The following is a 24,889-nucleotide window of genomic DNA, read 5'->3' as shown; positions in this document are numbered from 1 at the left end:
GCATATTGCGGAAGCCATCGCAATCCATGTTCACAAACCTGACCTTTGCATCCAAAAGAAATTCGTACAACCACTTTCTCTACCCTGGCCTTCAGTATAACATTTCCGTCAGAAGAACTATTTTTCATACTTCTTCCATTTTTATTTTTATTTTAAAATTTTTTGTAATTTTGTTTCTATCGCTTTTGAGCCTTATAACTTCTCAACATTCATCTCTTGATTCTTACGTAACTACTATCCTATTGACCATCCGGTAAAATTCTATTCCTTCTTTGTTTCTTATATTACGCAACATAGCAACTTCTTGATTACTTTGAATATTAATAATCCTCTCTCTTCCAATTACTGAATGTTAATTTAAAGGTCATTATGTAATTATTACGTAACGTATCCACTCGATGAGTATTATATGATTATTGTAAAACGTATATATATTAGTGTAGAGCCATGATGAAAAACTAATTGAAAAGAAATTTCTTCGCTCAATTCGTTCCTTCTTAATTTACCAAATGGCAAAATGGGAATTTTCTGATTATATATGAACTGCGTATGTCTGTAATATACGATTCACACAATGGAGGCTGATACTGTGTTCTGAACTGAAGGGGTTGGACTAGGCGAGAAGTTGCTATACAGAGGATTAATAAGGATTCAGAATTGAATTTATGCTGCTTGTGCTGATTGACTCGTCATCGTCTTAGCACACAGATAAGGTCATATTATTCAGTGTTCTTATTGGCGGTTTTCTCGCGTGGTATTTAACGGGTCATAGGAAACAACAAACTCACATTATTCATTCTGAGCTCCCGTACATTCGGGTAACTGCACATTTTGTTAACCGTACTGTTTGATGGAAAATTGTATTCTGAACATCGAAAGTTCACCAGAAGACTTATAAATAGGAAATTATTGTTTAGAAATCCAGTACTTGAAAGATTGGATTATTTAGAGAAACCAAATCAAATCTAACTAAATAAATAAATGTTTCTTCTCATATTCCACTAATGCTTCAAATAGAATAGAATATTTGTCATACTGATGAAAACTAGGTTAGTATGAATGTTGTGAACAAGAACACGGGTGGGGATAATCAAATGTATTTAACACAAAATTATAGAGCATCTCAATAAAATCTGAGAACCATATATCAAATCGTTAATTTGTAAAATGTCCACCGATTGTCTCAAAATGCCTCAAACTTCATTGTCCTTGCATTTTCATACAAATTGCATTCTATTCCCACTTTTGCTTTCTTGATCTTCCCCCATTTTCTGCTGCCAGACATTACATTCCTGACTCGCGTCATATACTACTTATATCAATATAAGTAGCACGCACCACATTAGTATAATGGAACTGTAGTGATAATAATAACAGTAATAATAGTAATAATAATAATGACAACAATAATAAACAAGATTTTAGTTAGATCAGTGATAAAAAAGAAGTAAAATAATTTGAAAATTCACGAAAACTAGACCAGATTACAATGAACTTATCTTTAGATGTTTGGTATTCGCTCACTTCTACAGTGTTTAAAAGATGAATATGAGTTTCTCTGGACAAATTTTCTAGTATATAGTATATTATTAGGTGATAAATGTTGTTGTTTTTTGTTATCATGCTTATTATTACAATTAATTATTTCACAACTAACGTATTTTAGAATGTAACAAACACCAGTAGTAGCGATTCTGCTTCCAAAGAAGATACGAAACCATCAAATATGAAACCAGATACTGAATCGAATAACAAATCTATTTCAAATCATTCACATCATTGTACTGTATCATTTGCAACTGGTTCAAATGTTGCAGTTAGTGAATCTGACAAATCTACTAATCCCAAAGAAAATGATACAAATTCAGAATTGAATCGTGGTATTAATGAATTTACTTTTTCACCTTCAAATCCATTGACTAAGTTAGTTCAAAAAGCTGCAAAAGAAGCAGGTTCTAAAGAAGAGCATTTATTGAATAAAGCGCATCCAGGAAAAATGTAAGTTTTTTATATCACTATGTAAATCATGTTGTATTAAACATCTTGATAAAGTTCTTTTTTATTAACTAAAATTTACAATAATAAATAGATTTTTGTTATATCCAAATGAGTAGAAAAATTATATTTTTGACGTTTCGTGACTTAATATAAGCCACTCCTTTTTTTCCATTTATTTCCTCTGAATTTATTTATTATTAACTTTCTGCTCAATGCTCAATTTATTTGAAATTATCAAGTCCAACCTTGGCATTGATACCTAAAATTCACAATAATATTCAATTGTTTTATATCATATGATCCATAGTTCATTGAGACAATTCCGTATAAATTATATGATAGATTGTTATTCCCATCTATTTCAAAGAGATTTCAATTTTTCAAAAAAAAGTACGATTTCGCTAAATCAACGAACATTAAAATCCTTAAAATTATCAATATATGGACTATTGATCGTAATGATTGTTAGTACTGACGAAAAAGGTTCAGTTCTGTTAGTTTTATTTATAAACATATGTAAGAAAACTACCTGCATAACATTTAAAAAAACCCTCTGTTTTCGTAAATATGCAGTTGTTGCTACACATTACAAAAGATTGTAAGCTTCGGATTATGTAATACACAGAATAGTTAAAAATAGTTACGGAAGAACAACAAGAATTCTAGAGTTGTTCATAATGTAAAATGATTTGTATATTTCCATTTACTGTTTGTCATAAATTACCGACATTTAACTACCATTATTTCAGCAATATATTAACGCAGCATCAGTGTGTATGTACAAACTGACCAGGATTTTTCACTGCATTCGAAGTATCATTAGTATTATGTTTACTGGGTTAAATAGTTTAATTGAAAATTTACATGAGGAAGATGTTGCCGATATTACCCAAAAATGACAATGAACCCTTTACAATTGAACTGTCTACTTCAAAGAACACAGTATTATCGAAGCACCCATACTCTCTAGAATTTCAGCATTGAAAAGACTTTACCAACTAACTGAATTGGTAGAAATGGATATGGACCCAATGTCTATTCACAACCAGTGTTGATTATTAAAAACTGCGGAATACGACTTTAAACGATAATCTTACAACTGAACGTCGCTATCTTTTCCCATATAGGAAAATTATTTTATTAAAGTCATTCGCCTTTTCTATTTTGTACAGTTCCGTTTTCCATTTGGAACTGTTGAGTAAATTTTTGGGTCCCCTGTTCTTCACAAACGGATTTCTTATAATTTTACCAACTTACACATAAATCAATACATTTTTACAATCATATATTTGTAATAATGTGAAATTTTATACATCAACATTCGTTTTCCTTCGACCTTGTTTGAATAAATAAATTCCGCTAATTTATTGTAAACTATTTATCCTAACTTTATACTCTTTATGATCTTTCTTTATCCCAGAACTAGAACTCAACGTCGCTTACATTGTGCTGTACGTTTAAATGAATTATTACGCACTCACTCAAGTGAATCAGACTTAGTCATTGTGAATATGCCTGGACCATCACGTACTTTAGGGAGTGAATATTATTATATGGATTATATTGAAACATTGACAGATGGCTTATCACGTATATTATTGGTACGTGGAACAGGACGTGAAGTAATCACTGCATTTTCTGAATAAATAATAATAATAATACTGAATTTTCTGTGTGTATGTATGCTGATTATCCTCATGTTAATGATATAAAGTACATTTTCATGAAACAAAAAACATAATCTCGTTGTAAAACGTGTCAAGTATTTGTTTTGCTCACAATTAAATCATTCTGTTTATTCTCACTAATTTTATCTTTAAAATTCATAAACTGCTGTTCCTTTAAATCTGTCATAGTTTGTTACATTGTTCAATGTTTATTTTGATTAGCTCTATTACTCAATTTAATTTTAGTTACATAAATGATTATTCATTTTTAATTTTCTAATCATTCTTCTCCTGTATTCAATAGATATTGTAATTGTATTCTCGTGAGATGTTTACGTTTTCATGCTGAATCTAATCACACTTTCATACTGCTGAAAATTATTATTGTTCATAATTCAAGTGTAATACTAATAAAGTGGAAACTTAAAGATTAATCCTTGTTACCTTTCATCCTAAATAATAATAATAATAGTAACAACTAATTCAACGTTACTTCTAATTCTCCGTTTGACCTGTTTATCTTTGTGAACCGTTTCATTTTGCTTAGATTCTACAATAGATGAAATTGAAACAACAAACTGTTTCTTTTGTGTTCTATCATTTTCTTCAAATAATCTGTTCGGTTCCCATCTTTCATTTTGTATACCCGCCCTCTTGAAAACATCAACTAATCGTTACGGAATTGGTTTAATAGCTATTTTGCAAGAGAAATTACATGTTGAGAGATTAAAGGTGGCAGCTGTTTCCTTAAATTTATTTTTCATGGCTTATCTTTCATCTTTCCTCGATCGCGCCTTTTCTTCCTCTTTTGATCTATTTAGTCAATTTGTTACAAAAATTATCCAACGTCTTCTGTAGATTCATTGTATTATCTTGTAACAAATAAAAAACAATTAACGTGTATCGTAATTACAACCTATGGTGGGGACAGAACTCTTCACATCTAATACCAATGATTATTGATAATTCTACCTCACATTTCTTCTATTTTAGTCGTGCACAGTTTCAATCAGTTAAACATAAACTACAATCCTCTTAACATCACTTGAATTTTGTCGTCTTCTGTAATAATATTCTTCATAATGAACGTTTGTATTATTTCGTAACACTACAATATGCATAGAATTTAGTACTATATATATATATGTTCGCTTGTTTAGTTCACTAATATAAACCTGTAGGATATTTGAAGAGTTAACAATTGAGTAAATTGCTATCCTTAACTTTATAATTAAGAATATATGTATGTGTGTATACATAATCTCATATCTTATTTTCCTTCTACTACTTCTGTCATTTATTCACACATACGTGACATCAGTGTACTCTTTTGTCAGTAAAGTAAATTCATTTAGTTTTATTACAATATGGTTTTTATCCTTTTTATTGTGTTCATTTTTCTGCTATTCATAGTTTCAATGTATTACTCAGTTTGTTAACACTATAAATTGTTATTCAAAATTTGAAGTATACGCTCTTCATATGGCGCATACGCTAAATATAAATATTTACCAATTTACAATAAACTTTAAACAGAGTACAATTTTTTTTAGAAAAATTAGCACAAAAATATAATCAAGCATAGTTATTTAAAGTTTAGCGAATTCCTTGTGGTATCTCATAATCGTTAGAAAGTTTTCTACTATATGCAAATCAATGTTCTAAATTATTGAGAAAATTACTTGTTTTATTGTCTTTTTCTATTTGTCTGTCAATAATTTCCTACATTGATTACTGTCACGCAATGACAGGTATATTTCGACTCAATCGGTAGTGTAATGTTAGTGAACATCAGTTGCTCATGCTTTTGAATATGCGAAATTCTCGATTGATAAAATATCATTGAATGAGTACTCATTTTTAACGCAAAATTTTATGAATACATTCATTCCTATCATACCAACTATAAACATTCATTAAACACTGAATAAGATATGCTGTTAAAGCTGGTGAACAATTCAGCTGAAGTGATTGCTAGGTACACTTACTCGCAGTGTAGATTTGACTTAACACGATTTATTTGCTGTTCTAATCAAAGAACTCTACAGGTGTTTAGTAGATGCTGCTGTCAATGATAACCACCATTCTGATTAAATGTTTGTCTAGTGAAATATTTGCTGTATGCTTGCAGATGAACAAATGTTAGGAATGAGAACCTAATTGTTACATGAGATTTTGTCGGTCAGATCCTTTCGTTTTGAAAAATCTAGATATAATTATGCTTAAATTCAAACAAGCTTCATTCCACAACCGTAAGGATAATCGATTTACATTAGATAAGTAGTAAGAATACTGTTAGACGAAATTTCCCAAATACTCTAATCAAAACTAATCTCTATCACATGTCAAACACAAATTTCTCTCTATTACTAGTCTGAAAACTTGCTAAACCTAGAAGCTAGAGTGAATGTTAATGTTAACAAGTGTTTTGCTGGGTACGGTTATAAACTAACAAGCATTTATCCACGATTCTCAGTAAATTCCTTATCTTTCGAAACTCGTCATTAAACGGTTTATTTAGATCAAAACTTACGAGTCGTCTAAGACAAGAGTACCATTTTGATATATGGAAAATTACAAGATGAGTACTTTCTCCTCGAAATTAAATTGGGATCTGAACAGCCTCTAGATAGAGTACATTGTACATATGAACCTAGCTCAAACAGCACAATAAATACTTTCAGCATAAAGAGACAATACTGAGTGAAAGACATTCTCATGAAAGCACAGTAGTTTAATAACCTTTTAGTTCAGATGATTAACTAAATAATCCTGGGACCAGTACTGTAAGTCAGTATGCAGACAGGGATAAGGGATACCTGCGATAGAATCAAATCTCACGCACGATGAATTTATGAAGCACCACATATACGTCCATGTGCCATGTTTTGGTCTGGCCGCCCCTAGCTTTCTTCCAACCTACTCCTATACCACTAAACATCGCACGTCCAGGCAGTCGGTCGTTGGGCATACGTAACACGTGTCCAAGCCATCTCAACTGATGAATTTTCACTACTTCATCAATTGATTTTCCATCCTTACCTAGTACCCGTTTCCTAACAACTGCATTACTTACTCGATGGTCCCACGATATACGAGCAATATTTCGAAGACACCTATGATCAAATACTAGTAACCTACGAATATCCTCTACTCTTACCGGCCATGTTTCACTGCCATAAAGTAGGACAGAATGAACTCCATGGCAGGCTCATCACTGAATATTCTAACACTATACCATCTGGGTAAAGAACAGTTAAACTTAACTAGAAGTTTTGTACTTGCCCACCCATCGAATACGAGACATCAGGTGGACTTGAACGCCTTCCCAATTATCCAACAGATTCCACTAATTTGGCCGTATGGGTTGTGTATACTTGAGGTCCCTTTTCTCAATTGACGTATGAAGTTGTCAAATATTTGTCAGTTCTCTTACTGGATATTACGTAATATATATAGGCACAATGAAGAACTAACTGCAAGAGATATTTCTTGCCTTTAATCCTAAGTAAGTCTTGACTCCCCTATTGTTCTTTGATAAATCACCTTTTCTAATTTGATTAAAAGAACGATAACTATTTGTTTTGAAAGTCACTTTTTTCAAAAGACGGAAAATTATAACAGAATACGCGCAAATAAAGTGAAATCATATCAATCTAATTGTGTAAAATTGATTATACAAAGAGTATATGCTCATTTTACAGATTTTGGGATGTAAAGTTGCCAATTTTTGAAGTTCAGAAATAAATGTACACGAATGTAGGGATACGCAACAGGATAATATTCTTCACAATAAATGAGGCATCTGTATAGAATCCAACAGGCGCATCAGCTAAGGCTGAAAAGAAACAAACGTTAACAAAAACAATAATATAAATATACACCAATGCACACAAATAAACGAAATGCTAATACGTAAAATCGACCACTATTTCTGCCTGTGCATAATTACAATACAGGAGCTGGATAAGCGCATTGAGTTTTTTTTTCCTGTTCAATTACATGTTTAATTTATTCGATAAAGAGTCTCCAACCATTGGTTATGACAGTCACATGGACCACAACCAAGTAGTCTGCATCTATCAACATGGCTAAGACTAGAAGTTAGTGACTTCAAGCACTGATGCCACGTTTTGGTTTGGCCGCACCTAACTTTCTTCCAACGATCTCCAACACCAGTCAGCATTGCGCGTCGTGATAATCGGTGTTCAGACATATGCAACACGTGGCCCAACCATCTCAGTCAATGAAGATTTACAACCTCACCAACTGATTTGCCATCATTTTCTAATACCCTGGGTCTAACCTCACTATTACTTATCTAGTGATCCCTGCAGATGCGAGCAATATTTCTAAGGAATCTGTGGTCAAATTCTAGTACCTGACGAGTATCTTCTAATCTTAATGGCCACGTTTTGCAGCCGTAGAGTAAAACAGAACGAACTGCACTCCAGACTGATAAAGACTATACAATACATCAAAATGATATGACGCGAAAAAAACAGTGTAAGAAATTAACTGGTGCTAATCAAAAACTGACCATAATTTACAGATTTACTTTCCTAATTAATAGTGAATTAATATAGGGAAAACACAACGTAGAAGCTTTATGATGCAATCACCTTTTCTAATTCAAACAAAAAGCAATGTTAGTGTTAACTGGTTACACTTTAGGAATAATCTATATCACTTACCAAAAGTATGTCTAAATAATTAACTTTTAGGTAAACTATTCGTGTAGGGGTTAATGATAATACCATTTTCAGTCAAAAAAGACGTGTCCCAAATTTGAGTTTAACGAGATAAAACACAAGCTTCGTTTACACTATTGACCTTAATGTAGACTGTGACAGAAAAGTAGTAGAAGTCATATAACTATAGATATTCTTTGTACTGTATTCGACTTCCCCTATTATACCGAAAACTCTTCTTTACTTGAAAACAGTTTACCCCACAAAACAACCGAATTTCAAACTAAATAAACGTTATCATAGTCCACAATATCCATGTTAGCTATACGCATATGCATGATTCAAACAGTAACCTTCTAATGTTCATTAAACAAAGAAGACAACTATGATCACTAAAGAAAATGTTAATCTGTGTTTAGGCGCAAATGTCTAAAACTCGAAACTGAGAACCAACAAGCTGATGAGATACTGCAAGATATGGGGTAATGACATACAAAAGTAGATTTTCAAACAATCAAAAGGATCAATACACAACATCGGTGGGTAATAAAATACCCAATGTATTTCACCATCATGACCAGTAAATATTTCACAGTGATACTCATTTGACCGCTAAATTATAACATCACAAGAGACTTAATTGTGACTGTAAAAGTTCTCAACAATATTGTTTCAGAAATTTTACATTTCTAACAAATAGCTCTTTCGTATAGTGATTGATAAAAAATTTGTAAAAGGTTATTCACCTTTCGACCAAGGCATCGTGCATTGAATCCGCGACAAGGACGTTCATTTCACCATCTAATTTAAATATGGACTCAATCACCTGTGAAAACATGGACAGAGAATAAGAGTAAGTCATAATTCATATGTGTTGACAAAATAATATAAATCACAAGTATTCATTGACTGCAAATAAGTAGCTTTTAAGTTAGCTGCAACACAATGAATATCGCATTGTTAACGTAAAAAGTTTTAGAAGTTAAAATGGATAAACATACCTGAATTTCTGTGCTTGTCGTTTTCTGACCACAAAATCCTGCCCAATCGTTGACCACAAGTCCAGCTGCAATAAGTGCACTTCCTTGGTTTACGGTCCCAGCAGTTAGTGGAAGATGAAGAAGACTACTCAACTGATCTAATTCGTCAACTGTAACTTTAGGATGAACAAGTCCACCCTGGTTTGTTAGCACGCAATATGTTCCGACGAGAAGATGATTTGCAATGACTTCACAAAAAACCTCAACATTCAACACGTCGCTGACCAATTCCACAGTCTCCTAATTATTATAGGAATTAATGTTAGTTCATGTACAGAATATTATAGACAATAAATTGATGATTAAAAGAAAAAATGGCAGCTAATAATAGTTCGTCCATCTGCTAACCATTGACTTGACTAAAATATTAATTGCTGTTAACTTGGTAAGTTTTACATAGATTTTCAATAAATCAAGCAATAGCAAACCATTGCTTCTATATCTGTACTTGAAAATATAAAAACCGATTTATCATCTAGCTTCGCAATATCCATATGTTACAGAAGACATTGGAAAAATTAGGTGTTTCTATTGAGCATTTACTACGAGATTGCTTACTACTTTTCCTGACCCTAAATTCCGCTGGACGTAAAATTAAGATCTTATATTGCTTCATATGGTAAACTCCTATTCATCAAACAAGTAAAAAGCAGTTATTTCGCATCAGTTGTCAAAAAATAACCAATTCACATGAAGACTGAACTTTACTTGAAGGTTAACTACGATAGTTCGCTTAAGGATTTAGTCAAGAAGACAAAGACAGTCATTGGAAACTCCATGGCCATTTTGACTACTGTAGTGCTTATTCATGATTTGAAATCATATCGACAACAGAGCATTTAGGTTATGCAGTAACATGGTACTTTACGACCACTAAATTTTAGTAATAAACTGTGACCTATTGAGTTAACAAGGTTAGAGGAAATAGTAATCCATCGACGAAACTGGGTGAGTAGTCATATATGACGAATGGGTTGAAACTGAGAAGGTAAATAGCTAGACTTGAACGCAGTGACCTGTGGGGAACATATCCACTGCTGGTCTCGATAATGTAATGGATTCGTGGGTAAATATTGCTAAAAAGTCTGCTTACACCTCCCTGACTCTCACTAGTTACCCAAAGATCCGTATTTTGAGAAAAGTTAACCTGAAATCATTTTTGCATAAAGTAGTAAATAATTGAGACGCGTTTATTGGAAATAGTTGCAATGGTTATTGGTTTCATCACTAAACTATCAACTGGTAGTTTGACAGCTCGGACCCCGCTTAACGAAGATGTATTCCCAACCCGTATACTAATGTAGCCAAATTTTCGAGTAAAATTATTATGAATAAACTAATTGACAGTTCAAACGGTCGTCTGATTAGATAAAACACCATTAGTTGGTTGGAGAGTGCAAGTTTTGTTTAAGTTGACACCAACTACCAAGACATCTCTAGTCTTAATGTAATTAATGCTTCCCATGAGATTTAAACCTACAATCGTTTTGCACCCAAAGAGATCATCAATGAGCTATTCAGGTAGTGACTAATCTACTGAAATATTTTAACATCAAGTCCCGCGTGATGCCACATTATATAGACTCAAATGGCCATCGATTAAGTTGAAACATGGCAAATGACCACTAATGGATCGACAAAAAAGATGGAGTATATTTGACGTTAAGTGTTGGAGGGAACCGATAGAAAACACTGGGCTTGTTTTGTGCCAGTTCGCACACATGAGCTTGGTGTAGTTTTAACTATGGAGGTACTCTAAATTAAAACCTGCTACACTAAGACATGTTATTGCCCCTAAATGCCCTGGTATGGCCGAGAGCGGGGAGAGTCCGCTCTCCCTCTCGAAATGCTCTCACATGGCTACGCGTATACAGCCTCTGCCAAGGAAGTCCTACTCACTGCCTTCTCGTAGCGGGGGTGTTTACGAAAATGAGAGGACGAAAAGCGAATGTCCGGCGCTTTAACCGGATTCCAAATCAATGGTGCACATGGGCTCCAGTATCCTGCGGGAACAAATGGCGTATGAACCAATCGTTGGTCACCGGCTACCATAGGACTGCATCTCCTCACGATGCTCCACTGCCTTGTGGGTTAGACCACTAGGTCAAAGGCTCGGGGTGTGGCCCCCTAAGATAACCACCTGCTTCGGTTTGGGCACCCGGGCAGTATCACAGCCCATACACAATTAATGAACTGAACTGTCTATGATCATGGAAACTAATTCTCACCCTCCTTTATTCCCACTCTGTTTATACTTATTTTTTCGACTTATACAGCAGCTCGTCTATGGTGGAAATTCGACTGTATCTAAACGTTCTCGAGTCACTGTCCGGTTGAAAATTGTATGTTACCACTGAATAAGAGTACTGAAGCAGTTTTTCTGAAACCACGTGCACCATTCAAACTGGCTGCCTTCAACGTTTGCACACTTATGCAGGTCGGACAACAGATAGGGCTGGCTATGTCTTTGGAAAGTCTTAATATTGATGTTTGTTGTTTATCCGAGACCCGTATTCAAGACTGCTGAAGTACTGCAAATTCGCTCTCCATCTGTCGCTTCAAAAAGCTTGTTTCACGTGCGCTCATCCGGGGACCCTGTGTCATCTTCGTCTGGTCTTGCTGGCGTTTGTGTCACACTAAGCGCTAGAGCTGAGGCAGCACTAATCGATTGAATCCCCATTAACAGTCGGTTATGTGCTGTTAGATTAGAGAGTTCCATCAAAGTGAGAAGAAATCGGTGTGAGAAACGATGTCTTTCGTCATCTCCACCTATGCCCTGACAGATTGCAGCCCGGATGCAAACAAGGATGAGTTTTACCACCAGTTATCTGTTCTTCTCCAGAAAGTGCGTTCGACAGATATTGTAGTACTAGCCGGAGACTTGAATGCTCAGGTCGGGCGTCTAGGCACAGAAGAGTCGTTTAGGTGGCCGATGCGGACTTGTTGGTCGCAGGACAGATAACGGGGACCGTCTACTGCAACTGTGCACAAACCACAACCTGTTTCTGGCTAGCACTAACTTTCGGCACAGTCATCGCCGATGTGCCACCTGGCGTCCTCCCTCTGCATATCAAGCCTGGACTCAGAATGATCACATCGCGATCAGCTACCGCTGGCGTGGTTGTGTACAAGACTGCCGCTCCTTTTGGAGTACCTATTTGGACTTTGACTATGCCTTGGTCTGCGCCAATCTTACCTTACTTTTCAGTGGACAACGGATTGATGTTAGCAAGCTGGTTGCAACTTCTGTTGCTAGTAAGTATCGAACCGAGCTCATTTCTAGGCTAGCTACCATTCCACCGAAAAGTATAGATGAGCATTGGTTGCAATTGAATGACGCCATGAAAATGCGGGTACAGTTAGTTGTGGGTTTGCGAAACGTCCCGCTTATAAGCACTGGGTTTCTTCTGGTTCCTTACAACTCATTGAAGCCCGTCGGTCTACTCCGGGTGACCGTGAGTTTGACCATAAACGAAGGATGTTACGTAAGGAAATTGGGCAAAGCTTGCGTAAGGACCGAGAAGCCTGGTGGTCGGAGCGTGCTAATTAGATGGAAGCAGCAGCTGCATCTGGTAATTACCGGAAGCTCTTCCAACTCATCCGAGCCACTGGCAGCAAGAAGTCTGGTGTGAGCGAAACAATCTGTGAGGATGACGGGATGCCAATCACTAACATCCATCGACGTCTTGGACGATGGGCAGAATTTTTTGAAGGGCAGTTCAACTGGCCTGCTGCTCCGGCAACATCGGTCAGACTGTCCTGCTCTCTATGGCTGGTGACGACTGATCCACCAAATGAGGCGGAAGTCCGCAAGGAACTCCAACTCTTGAAGCGCTACAAATCACCTGGCCCAGATGACTTACCTCCGGCTCTTTTTAAAGATGGTGGTGACTTTCTGACTAAGGAACTGACGACGTTGTTTACAAAGGTGTGGGAGCTAGAGAATGTACCAACGTCATGGAATGAGTCGATAGTTGTCCCTATCTTTAAGAAGGGTTCACGTCGTTCCTGTAACCACTATCGGGGGATAAGTCTACTTCCGATTGCGTCCAAGCTATTGGCTTCCGTCATACTTCGTAGGTTGTTTAAAACCCGAGAAAGACTGACTCGTGAAGAGCAGGCTGGTTTTCGTTCTGGTCGAGGATGTATTGATCACCCTCCGCCAAATGTTGGAACACCGCCATACTTATCAAAGGCCAACAATCGTAGTGTTTCTTAACATCAGGGCTGCCTTCGATTCGTTGGATAGGACTGTTCTCTGGGATTGTCTATTGAAGAAGGGTGTGCCTGAGAAGTTTATTGACATCCTAAAGGCCCTATATACAAACACTACAGGTAGAGTGAGGGCATACAACCACCTCTCTCCATTGTTCTATTCGAGCAGTGGGGTTAGACAGGGTTGCCCAATCTCACCATTCCTCTTCAACTTTGCCATCGATGACATTCTGGAAACAGCTCTGATGGATGTAAGTAATGGTGGTGTGGATCTGTTGTCTGGAGAAGGACTTCTCGACCTTGAGTATGCGGACGATATTGTCTTACTGTGCGATAATGCCCAAGCCATGCAATCCGCTCTTAATCAGTTGGCAATCAGTGTCCGTAGGTATGGTATGTGCTTTGCACCTTCGAAGTGCAAAGTACTTCTACAAGACTGGCAGGATTCTAATCCTGTACTCACCCTGAATAGTGAGCAGATAGAAATAGTCGAGAAGTTCGTGTATCTGGGTAGCTGCGTAAGTGCTGGTGGTGGCGTGAGTGATGAGACCAGTGCACGTATAATGAAAGCCAGAGTGGCTTATGCCAATCTGGGCCATCTTTGGCGCCTTCGTGATGTTAGTCTGGCTGTAAAATGTCGGATTTACAACGCGTCGGTGAGAGCAGTTTTGCTCTACGCTTGTGAAACCTAGCCTCTCCGAGTTGAGGACGTTAGACGACTCTCTATGTTTGATCATCGTTGTCTCCGAAGGATTGCTGACATCCAGTGGTAACACCATGTTAGTAATGCAGAGGTTCGGCATCGTGTGTTCGGGCACTGAGACGATAATGCAATTAGTGTCACCATCTTGAAACATCGACTTCGGTGGCTTGGACATGCTCTACGAATGTCGTCCCAGAGAATTCCACGTCGTGCATTAGTTGCCGACTCTGGGACTGGTTGGAAGAAGCGGAGGTGGTCAGTGCATGACATGGTGTCGTGATATGAAAGAAAGCTGCAAAGGGCTGGCTTGTGTCGGTCCTTTACGACTCCCTGGTTGGGGTCCGAGAGATGATGCTACACAGTGGCTAGAAACGTTATCAGATATGGCTCAGAATAGAAGCCAGTTGCGATCCTGCTGTAACCTTCTTTTACTTTCTTCATAAAATGTGGTTGTATCTTCCTTAACTGAAAGATTTCTTCTGATTGTACCCTTCTGTTCCCCTACTATTGCTATTATTATTATTATACTACCTTACACCAATCTCTTTGTTATTGTTTTTTATTTATTATTATTTTTTTTACGTTCCTCACTTTTTTTTCTTCTTAGATTCTCATTGTTTTGTGTGGCGCATATATATTCGGCGCACTCCTGTACCAATATATATGTTCAAATAAATAAATAAATAAGACATGTTATTAGTAACTGATAATGCGAAATTAAATTGTCAGATACAGACTACTAAGTGTACATATGAATGCCCTTTATAGCAATGTTATTTCTGTATTTTGAGCTGTAAAATGTGGAAGCAGTACTGTAAATGAACTACAAACAAACAGATAAAGTTTCGAATTTCTTAATTAGTACTAATGATTTTGGGAATGAGATCGAACATGAGCATTGAAACATTTAAGTTCGTCGATGGCAACAAAACTGAACTTGATAAACCTTAGTAAACGTTATGTTAGGTCACTAATTTCAAAACATTAAAAATTTATGAAGTTTGGTTTTATTACTTTATCTAGGTCTGGACGAACGAGGGCTACGTAATCATTGCAAGCAATTATATTCCCAAGAGCTGATAGGCGTTCTTCAACGCGTACTACCTTTACTTTGTCTGGCACGGAATTTGTCAAATGCATCAGTTCTTGATCAGTTGTTGAGTGTGGAACAAGGAGACCATGAGTATTGCCTTAAACAATAAGTAAAAATATACTTTAAAAAAACCATATAGCAAATTAAGTAGATAGCTATTTTGTCGAGACTAACAAATTCAAATAGCTTACTGATAGAACATTATTGATCTAAAGTGATATGGTCAATAGTTTAAGGATATTATATCCAATGACCCCAAAAAATCTGGAGAAACGGTACGCTCAATAGTAAGCAGAATCACATCAATACATACATCAATTTGAATAATTACGCGTCGACAGAACTTCCAAGGTCTGACAATTTGCTTCCAAATGAGTTCACTCACTTTAGACAGCCCAAAAATGTTGACTAAATTGTAATCCCTCAGTATATACAAATTACAGATCAAGAACGTATGATACACGACATATATTTCATTATTGATACGCGTGCTATTTGAAAACAGACAGTGGTGTTTTTCCGCGCTGAGTTAATTTTATTGTTTTGACCATTTATTTCATACCAAAACTACTGTTTACACTTTAATTGAATATATTTCACTTAAATTATCAGCTAAGAGTGTCGTTTTTCTTTCTCAAGTAGTTTATGGACGGTACTTTTGAGTACTTTATCTCTGAATATGTTAGCACTTCTGGTTCTAACAGCTTACAATTTTCCACTTTTGTCTGATCATCAGTTTCTTTTGTTTCTAGTCATTATTGTATCTAGTTTCTTTTCGAAAACCTGTTTGATGGCTGGACAGTGTGAGAAAAGCAATTGCCAACGTCAGAGCTGTCGATACCCTGTTGAAAGCGCCGTGCAGTGCGATGAGTGCGAAGGATGATACCACGAAATTTGAACGAATCTAACATCTGTGGCTTTCAAACGGTTTAGTAAAAATACTTGCGTGTGGTTGTGTCAGCAATGCTATTCGGACGCAAACAGCTTGCTAACTGAGGCCATTTCAATGGCAAATGATCCTAAAAAGTGTATTATAAAACGAGGTCGAGACACGTCACACAGTACTCGCTCGGTCGATGCAAAAGTTGATGTGGAGTTACCTCAAATAAGCTCAGGGTCAATTGACTTACATGGGCCAACGAAGGAAAGACGGTCTATAAAGAAGTCTGTTAGAAATAAAAACTTGAGAAAGGAAGTTTCTTCTGTCCCTCGTCTTCCAGATGGTAGCGAGCACGAAATGCCTAGAAAACCTAATCACAAGGCTGTCTGTTTCTGTCAGGAAAAGCAAAAACCCGACTACCCAAGTCGTCGATAATCGTAGTGTGCGTAACGCGACTGTGATTCATACTCCAATGAAAGTTGATGAATGGATACATGTCGAGAACAAGAAATAACATAACGCTATTAAAGAAAATCCAACACCCCAAAAAATAGACGGGAACTTAAAGACTGAACCATTATCGTTAATACACCTAGGTTCCTGCCTGGAGGTATTGGTGATTCAATGCTACTAGACACGGAAACCCGTAAAGCGAAAGCTTCTTCTATTTCATCCACAACCATTTGATCACAGTGACAGGTCAGTTATCTTCGACAGAGTCAAGGAAAGTGAGAGATCAGAACCTAAAACCCTTTTGAGCATGACATTGGGTTGATAAGATAGCTACTGAATCAACTTATGTCTAAGGATATATTTGGAGTCACCTCGCTAAAGGTTTATGGACTAGGTAGCCAAATAAGTTTGAAACAGGATCAAACTAGACTGCTAAAAGTGGTGTTCAAATCTCCCCATGAAAGGGACTTAATACAACGGAATGGACATAAACTAAAAGGTTCAGGAGCTCGTGAAGAGCAGACTAGAGAAAATCAGGCTGGTTTTCGACCTGGACGTGGTTGTATAGATCAGATATTCACACTACGTCAGGTTCTAGGACACAGACACACGTTCAGACGCCCCACAATCGTAGTATTTCTCGACCTTAAGGCGGCATTTGACTCTGTCGATCGTAAGGTTCTATGACAGTGTTTGTCACTGAAAGGAGTAACAAAGAAGTACATTAACCTTATACAGGCTCTCTACTCGAACACAACTGGTCGAGTGAGAGCTTATGGCGAACTGTCATCAGAATTGATTACCTCTAGTGGTGTTCGTCTGGGCTGTCCACTCTCTCCATTCTTGTTCAACTTTGTCGTTGACGTGCTTTTAGAGATAACACTCTCCTCATCTAAATTTCCAGGGGTTGAACTTCTACCGGGAGGTTCACTTGTTGACTTAGAATATGCTGATGATATAGTTTTATTTGGTGAAGACGCTGACAAAATGCAGAGTCTTCTGACCACTCTAAGCAACAATGCAAGCATGTTCGAGATGCGATTCTCCCCCTCGAAATGCAAAATGTTACTTCAAGATTAGGTTGCATTGACACCCGAACTAATGACAGGGAGTGAAGTAATTGAGCGTGTCGATCGCTTCACTTATCTTGGTAGTCTCATCAGCCCTTGTGGTCTGGTGTGTGACGAAATCTCAGCACGGATACAGAAGGCTCGACTAGCTTTTACCAACTTGCGTCATTTATGGCGTAGGTGAGATATCCGTCTATCAACCAAAGGATGTGTTTACTGCGCAGCAGTTCGTTCCGTCCTACTTTATGGCAGTGAAACATGGCCGGTAAGAGTAGAGGATATTCGTAGGTTACTAGTATTTGATCATAGGTGTCTTCGAAATATTGCTCGTATATCGTGGGACCATCGAGTAAGTAATGCAGTTGTTAGGAAACGGGTACTAGGTAAGGATGGAAAATCAATTGATGAAGTAGTGAAAATTCATCAGTTGAGATGGCTTGGACACGTGTTACGTATGCCCAACGACCGACTGCCTGGACGTGCGATGTTTAGTGGTATAGGAGTAGGTTGGAAGAAAGCTAGGGGCGGCCAGACCAAAACATGGCACAAGTCCATGAAGTCACTGACAAGTGGTCTGAGTCATGTCGGTAGGTGTAGACTACCTGGTTGAGGACCGCGAGATGATAGCAACCGATGGTTAGAGACCTTGAGTGACATGGCTCAAAATCGTTTGCAATGGCGCAGATGCATCCACTCTTTGTGTTCTCCCAAATTTTGATCTCCTTATTCCTCTTTGTCTCTTTTTTCTCTCCCCAAATTTATTTCACTGTATTATACTCTTTAAATAACATCTCCAAACCCTAATCTTTCCGATTACTGCTTATACTCTTATTATCTATACCACTACGGAATTTGAATCGACCACTGCATCTCTGTGCTAATGTGGTGTGGCAACTCGAACTGATGTACGTACGTACGAGGTTCTACGTTGTTACTGACTGACTGACTGACTGACTGACTCAGGAGATTTTGTCCGTAATACTGTCCGCGAGCGACAAGTATAAAAACACGAGACGCTGAGAAAGAACTAAAACTAAGGTTAGATGCTGGCGAGGACCTTAAAACTGTTAATTTCTGGAAGGTGAGGCTTCGACAGAGAATGATGCCGAAGTCAATTTGGGTGCAGCACGAAACCACTTAAATGGTCTCCAGATCTGTTACACGAATGCCCGGAGCTAACTTAACAAACGATTGGAGCTAGGTGTACAGATAGACTCTACCAAGCCGGATGTAACCGGTTACAGAAACTTGGTTGACGCAGTAGGGAACTTGATTTGGATGGTTTCACACTCGTAAGAGCCAGCAGAATCCAGAAGTGTGAAAAGGGAGTAGCTCTATTCATTAGAAATACTATGACACTTATCGTTATCGATAACATACCCCATGAAAGTGGCACATACGATCTAGTTAGTTGCCGCTTCAAATGCAAAGGACAAGAGCTGATGGTTGGTTTGATCTATCGCAGTCCAAACTGTGAGGTGAATGAGATCTGGCTAGACGGTTTCAACACTTGATTATCAAGTGGTCGATGTTTAATCTTAGGAGACTTTAATGCACCTACGGTAGACTGAAAAAATCTGAGGACTGAATTTCCAGAAAATTCTTCCGAACAGAAAACAGTCGTTGCGGTTATCACATGTTCCCTAGTGCAACATGTTAGAGAGGTAACTAGGCACGAATCGCACTCCAGATCATCCTTATTAGATCTCACATTGACCCGTTATGAGAATAGCGTCACAAACCTCAATTATATTCTACTCCTAGGTAAAAGTGGCGATGCAGTTCTAGTCTTCAATTTCCATAGTTGTCAATAACGCGGATGTGTCAGCCCAACCCAGACCTGACGCCTGAAAGCAAATATACAAGATATTATACACTCAGCACCCTTAATAGATTGAACGATAGAACCAGTCCGCCGTCGAAACGACCAGGGATGTATTTAGAAATTTATACTTAAAAGTCACTGCCCGCACATCCCTTGAAATACATCAAGGGGTCGAGAACCCCACACACACACAGTGGCTCAGCAAAAGTGTTCGTACCCTTCACCGTAAGAGATGAACGTGGAAGAAATTTAGGTTACTGAGTACTGACGAGACAAAATCTCAATATCGGGAATCTCGAAATATTCGTGCCTCGACCTTCAGCGAGTCTACACGATTGTACAAAGAAATATTTGTTAAGGAATTTATAAAATACCCTAAACGCTTAAACGTATATATAAACTAAAGGACTAAGAGAAGTATTCCAGCATTATGGAAAGACAGTAGTACAGCATCATTAGTGGGAGACGATTACGGTAAAGCTCAGATATTCTCAAATTACTTCAACAATGTATATGCCGTAGAGACGCTCTTCCCCTCAGTTCATACAAGCCCCCCACACATACACTGGACACTGCGACCTTTAAATGACCTGATGTCTTAGATCTGTTAAATATGCCTGATATAGGCAAACCCACGGGACCTGATGAAATGCATCTTAGGTTACTAAAGGAACTAGCTAACTTCATTGAGAACCCCTTAAGTCTATGTTCTAATCTATCCGTAACCCAGGGTCGATTACCAAAAGACTAGAAGAACGTCATAGTAATTCCTATCTTCAAAACAGGCACGAAACATAAAAACCTGAGAACTACCGACCCAATAACCTAATCAGTGTGGTTGCTAGAAGTCTGAAAAATATTATTCGGAAGCTGTATAAGTATCTCGACGAAAACCGGATTCTTTCTGAAAAGCAGAATGGCTTTGGAACAGGTTATTACTGTCTCACTAACTTATTAGTGGCTCGTGAAAGTTGGTGCGCTCTTAAATACCAAAATGTACTTATAGACGTAGCCTACCATGACTTTAGCAAAGTTTTTGACCAAGTTCCTTACAACCGACCGTTATATAAGTTAAGTAATGTCGGTATTGGAGGCAATCTATTAACGTGGATAAAAGACCTTTTAGTTGGGCGCCAAAAAAAGAGCACAGATTTATAGCTGGAAAACTGTGCTTAGCAGAGCACCTCAGGGTACAGGTTTGTGGCGTATCGTTCATCTTGTATGTAAATGACCTTCCTAGTCTCCCATCATCATCGATCTTGTTGAATGCTGACGATGTCAAGATATGTAGAGTAATAAAAAGTAAAGGTGGTAGCCTACATCTTCAAAATAACCTGGAGAAATTATCTGACTGGTCTCAAACTTGGCAGTAGCCTACAGGTTTCCACAAGTGCATTATGTATCAGTCAGTCATTAACAACGTAGAACTTCGTACGTATGTACATTAGTTCGAGTTGCCACACCACATTAGCACAGAGATGCAGTGGTCGATTCAAATTCCGTAGTGGTATAGATAATAAGAGTATAAGCAGTAATCGGAAAGATTAGGGTTTGGAGATGTTATTTAAAGAGTATAATACAGTGAAATAAATTTGGGGAGAGAAAAAAGAGACAAAGAGGAATAAGGAGATTAAAATTTGGGAGAACACAAAGAGTGGATGCATCTGCGCCATTGCAAACGATTTTGAGCCACGTCATTCAAGGTCTCTAACCATCGGTTCCTACCGTCTCACAGATCCCAACCAGGTAGCCTAAATCTACCAACATAGCTCAGTTCACTTGTCAGTGACTCCATGGATTCGTGCCATGTTTTGGTCTGGCCGCCATTATGTATACTGGTCACCAAGGTACAGATACATACACGTGAATAAAATCGAGCTACCCGTTATCCAGACACAATTACCAAAAAATCGTTGTTAGCCAAGACTTAATAACTACTGCACGCTGCCTTGCAATAGTCGCCGGAGGTTTTAGAACCCTATGGTTAATACGTAGGGTCTTTAGCCATGTTGATGCTGAAACCTTTTAGACTTTGTACATTATCCATTAGTAGTAAACTCGACCTCCTAATTAAAAAGAGACAGTAGGTTGTTGTGGAAAATCCAAAGAACAGCAACTAAGCTGATTACTAGAATATCAAAGCTCGACTGGCTCATTTAAACCTATTTCCATTGTCATATAGAACCAGAAGCGACTTGACCAGTTCTTAAATTGCTCATTGCCAGATTTGCATCTTACATGCCCTAACTTTTCTTGTCTTCCAAAATAGGCAATTTACTTTTCAACAAGTTTGCAAGCCCAGAACGAATCACTTGTCAGCTGACTATCAACTTTCCCAACGAATCACCAACGGATGAAATTCACCACTTCATCTGTCGACACTCTCAAGAGTTAGATGAACTGCGAGACCACCACCGCCAGGACTGACACAGGCCACCTAGCCTCTTGTCCTTTACAAAATGAAACTAATGAGACGTAACAAAAATTGACACTTTTCGGACTATTAAACATGATACATACTGCCAGCCATTGATAAGGTAGACAAAAGGTTAGGAATATTATACAGACAAACAAATTATAGTAAGATTATCTGGTGATTTGTGAAAACTTAGACCCTGCAAACCTATACTAGGTCGTATTCTGTAAACATCGACCTTGTTTAGTAATATAAGAACAAAAACGGCAAACGTCAAGTAAATTGCCCCGCAGAACATACCTACAGTCATTCTCCCAACAGCTCGAATACCAGCGATCGTTGTATCAATAACAGGAAAGTTTTCTGGAAGTTCATCTCTGAATACACTGAAAATATGATCTGCAAGAACTGGACAATTTTACCTGTTGGAGTTTTCGGAACTTCCAACAGAAACCAAGCAGTAGTTATTTGTAAGTTTGGAAAACACACCAATATCACTAACACCCTCAAAATGAGTACGCAAAGCCATACCACAACAACACGCCAGTAGGAATTTGGAAATTGCGCTGAATAACTGCACAGTTCTTCAATAATGAGGATAGATTGTGGAGATAGGCCTGACAACCTTATGTTGTAAATAGTTTTCAATGTTATTTGTATTTATTTTGTCAACCTTCCCTGTATGTATATTTAACATTAAATGACTGTAACTGTTGTTTTAGTAAATGACCTTGAACACACTTTCTGTTGTGCTTCTTACTTAGCGTGACACACTTTTGGTTTTTCGCAAATACATTACTACTCACGCATCCCTCGTTCTATTTACGTTTGTGATTGAGTTAGCTGAAGTCTAAATCAAATATTATCATTATTTATAGACTGTAATTGGAATATATCACATTCTACGTGGGATTATATCACTAGAGAGTTCACCAACCTGCTCAGAATCATCAAGCATTTATATTTGTGGATTTACATTACTGGACCTAATCAGAACACGCAACGTTTGGTCAATTTAAGTAACGTCCCTAATTTTTATTGTATTTGTAACAATTAACTGTATATGTTAATATTACTATTGATCCTTAGTAACTTTGTTTATACTTTTCGCATTCATATCTGTCTGGTCCACCACAAGATGGTGGTGGACCTGTGTTAATCTTCGCAGCTTGTTTTCCAGCAAATTTTCACCTTCTCCTTGAAAATGCTTAGTTATGAGGCTGATATCGGTTATTCGGGTTGCGTGTTCTAGTCTTTGACTATTCAGTCTTCAGTTCTCAGTAGTAGGGATAGGAGGTCTATCAACCTATATTAACTCCCGCAATTTGTAGCACTTTGTTGGTCCAATCTCTTTTCCAGTGAATCGACAGAAAGTGCTGATGTTATGCATACTGGTAGAGAATTCCAGTTATTCACTACTCGGTACGAGAAACAAAACTTCGGACGTAAATGATTTGATCTCGGATTTTAAACTTCCTTAGAATGTCCTCCCAAATGATAAGTCTTAGGCGGAAGGAAATTATGAGACACATTAATACCAATGTCATTGTTCAGTATGCGACAGGTCAATATTAGATCACCCTGTTGTCTGCGGTAAGATAATTTGAAGTGTCAGAGAGACCTTTTACCATTTTGGTCCCTCGTCACTGGACTCGCTCTAGTATATCCGCTTAAATCCCACATTTCAAGTGCGGCCTCACGAAACTCAGGTATAACACCCTAAACATTTTTTCGCCTAAGTTTTGAAAAGACATACAAATAGCTCATAAGAATATAGGGACCTACTTTTATCAAGACAATGCGATTCGTGTAATGGAAACAATTGTTATTATAACCAATCGTACCAGTGATTGTTTTACTGTACTTGTTTGTTTGACTGTACCAAAGACATTCTTTCTTCTGTTGATTGTGATTCCGCACAAATTCGGTTACGCTCAATAATCACACATGTACTCCTTTGGCACAATCTCGGTATTCTTTCAATACCACGAGATCGCTAACAAATACATCTCGACTACATCCGTCAACTGCATTCTGATATTTGGCTTACAGGGGATCTGATCGGTAGACTGGCACGTAGTCTTCCTGTAGTGGTGATCATAGTCAAACGCGACTCGACGCCACACAACAAGACTTTGAAGCCATTCCAAGCATCAGTCCTATAGTAACTCGTAGTTTTGATCATTATAACTCCTAGATCCTTATGGTCTATCACTTTGGGTAACACAACTATACATGTTGTGTGGTTATATGAACCGTCATGGTTATTTAATTGCACCACTACATACTTGTTGGAACTCATTTCTGTTGGCCACCTGCCCATCCATACGACTAGTGAATCAAGGTCCTCCTGTGATACTGTTCTATCTGATATACTGTGTATGGGTCTCCAAATCTTTAGGTTATCGACGAAGAGTAGGATGAATGACTTTATTACGGTTGGCGGATCATGTATTCTAAGGCAACTCCACTTCTTAAAGATTTTTACTCTGAAGAAGCACAATATACCCTTACCCATCATCTATCGCTTAGAAAGCCACTTATCCGGTCTATGATTTCATAATGGGTTTCAAAAATTTCCAGTTTTAATTTAAGAGCGGAATGAGAGACCTTATCAAAGACCTTACTTAGGTCTATGAAAATTGTATTTACGGAGAGATCTCTATTTTTGCTGCAGCCCAATCCTCCCTTGCAGATTTATCAAGCATGATAGTCCTTAACTTTTGCAATGTTGTTCCCTGAATAGAAGATTATGCTCCTCCACGCAGTTTAAAATAACTATCTAAGCGGTCTTTTCCATCAATTTGACCACAACACTGGTCAGATGAACGAGTCAAT

At 37.6% G+C, this 24,889-nt stretch overlaps 2 protein-coding genes across 3 annotated transcripts in view; one reads left to right on the top strand and one right to left on the bottom strand.

Annotated features, from left to right (window-relative positions):
- Nucleotides 1–3,644, top strand: part of MS3_00004204 (uncharacterized protein) — a gene marked incomplete at its 3' end in the record, with an annotated part of 131,901 nt that extends 128,257 nt beyond the window's left edge. The window contains exons 20-21 of the mRNA XM_012942191.3: nt 1,667–1,998; nt 3,419–3,644. Coding sequence (XP_012797645.1) covers nt 1,667–1,998; nt 3,419–3,644 — 558 coding nt within the window. The remainder of the gene's footprint in view (nt 1–1,666; nt 1,999–3,418) is intronic.
- A 3,599-nt stretch (nt 3,645–7,243) lies between these two features.
- EIF6_1 (eukaryotic translation initiation factor 6) lies at nt 7,244–23,048 on the bottom strand. Of its 2 annotated transcripts, none has more exons than XM_051212099.1 (6): nt 22,474–23,048; nt 22,352–22,437; nt 15,329–15,504; nt 9,358–9,636; nt 9,103–9,182; nt 7,244–7,503 (listed from the first exon to the last, which is right to left on the bottom strand). In XM_051212099.1, the coding sequence occupies exons 1-6, from the start codon at nt 22,578–22,580 to the stop codon at nt 7,494–7,496; spliced, it is 738 nt and encodes a 245-aa protein (XP_051072234.1). In that variant the 5' UTR covers nt 22,581–23,048; the 3' UTR covers nt 7,244–7,493. The 2 variants fall into 2 exon arrangements, with proteins under 2 accessions (XP_051072234.1, XP_051072235.1); XM_051212100.1 differs by having other exon boundaries at nt 22,352–22,428; nt 22,474–22,619.
- Nucleotides 23,049–24,889: the final 1,841 nt, after the last annotated feature.

The sequence above is a fragment of the Schistosoma haematobium genome, chromosome ZW, assembly GCF_000699445.3.
Source record: "Schistosoma haematobium chromosome ZW, whole genome shotgun sequence".
NCBI classification, from domain to species: domain Eukaryota; kingdom Metazoa; phylum Platyhelminthes; class Trematoda; order Strigeidida; family Schistosomatidae; genus Schistosoma; species Schistosoma haematobium.
Note: the sequence above shows the minus strand (reverse complement) of the source record. Positions and strands in the feature narration are given on the sequence as shown.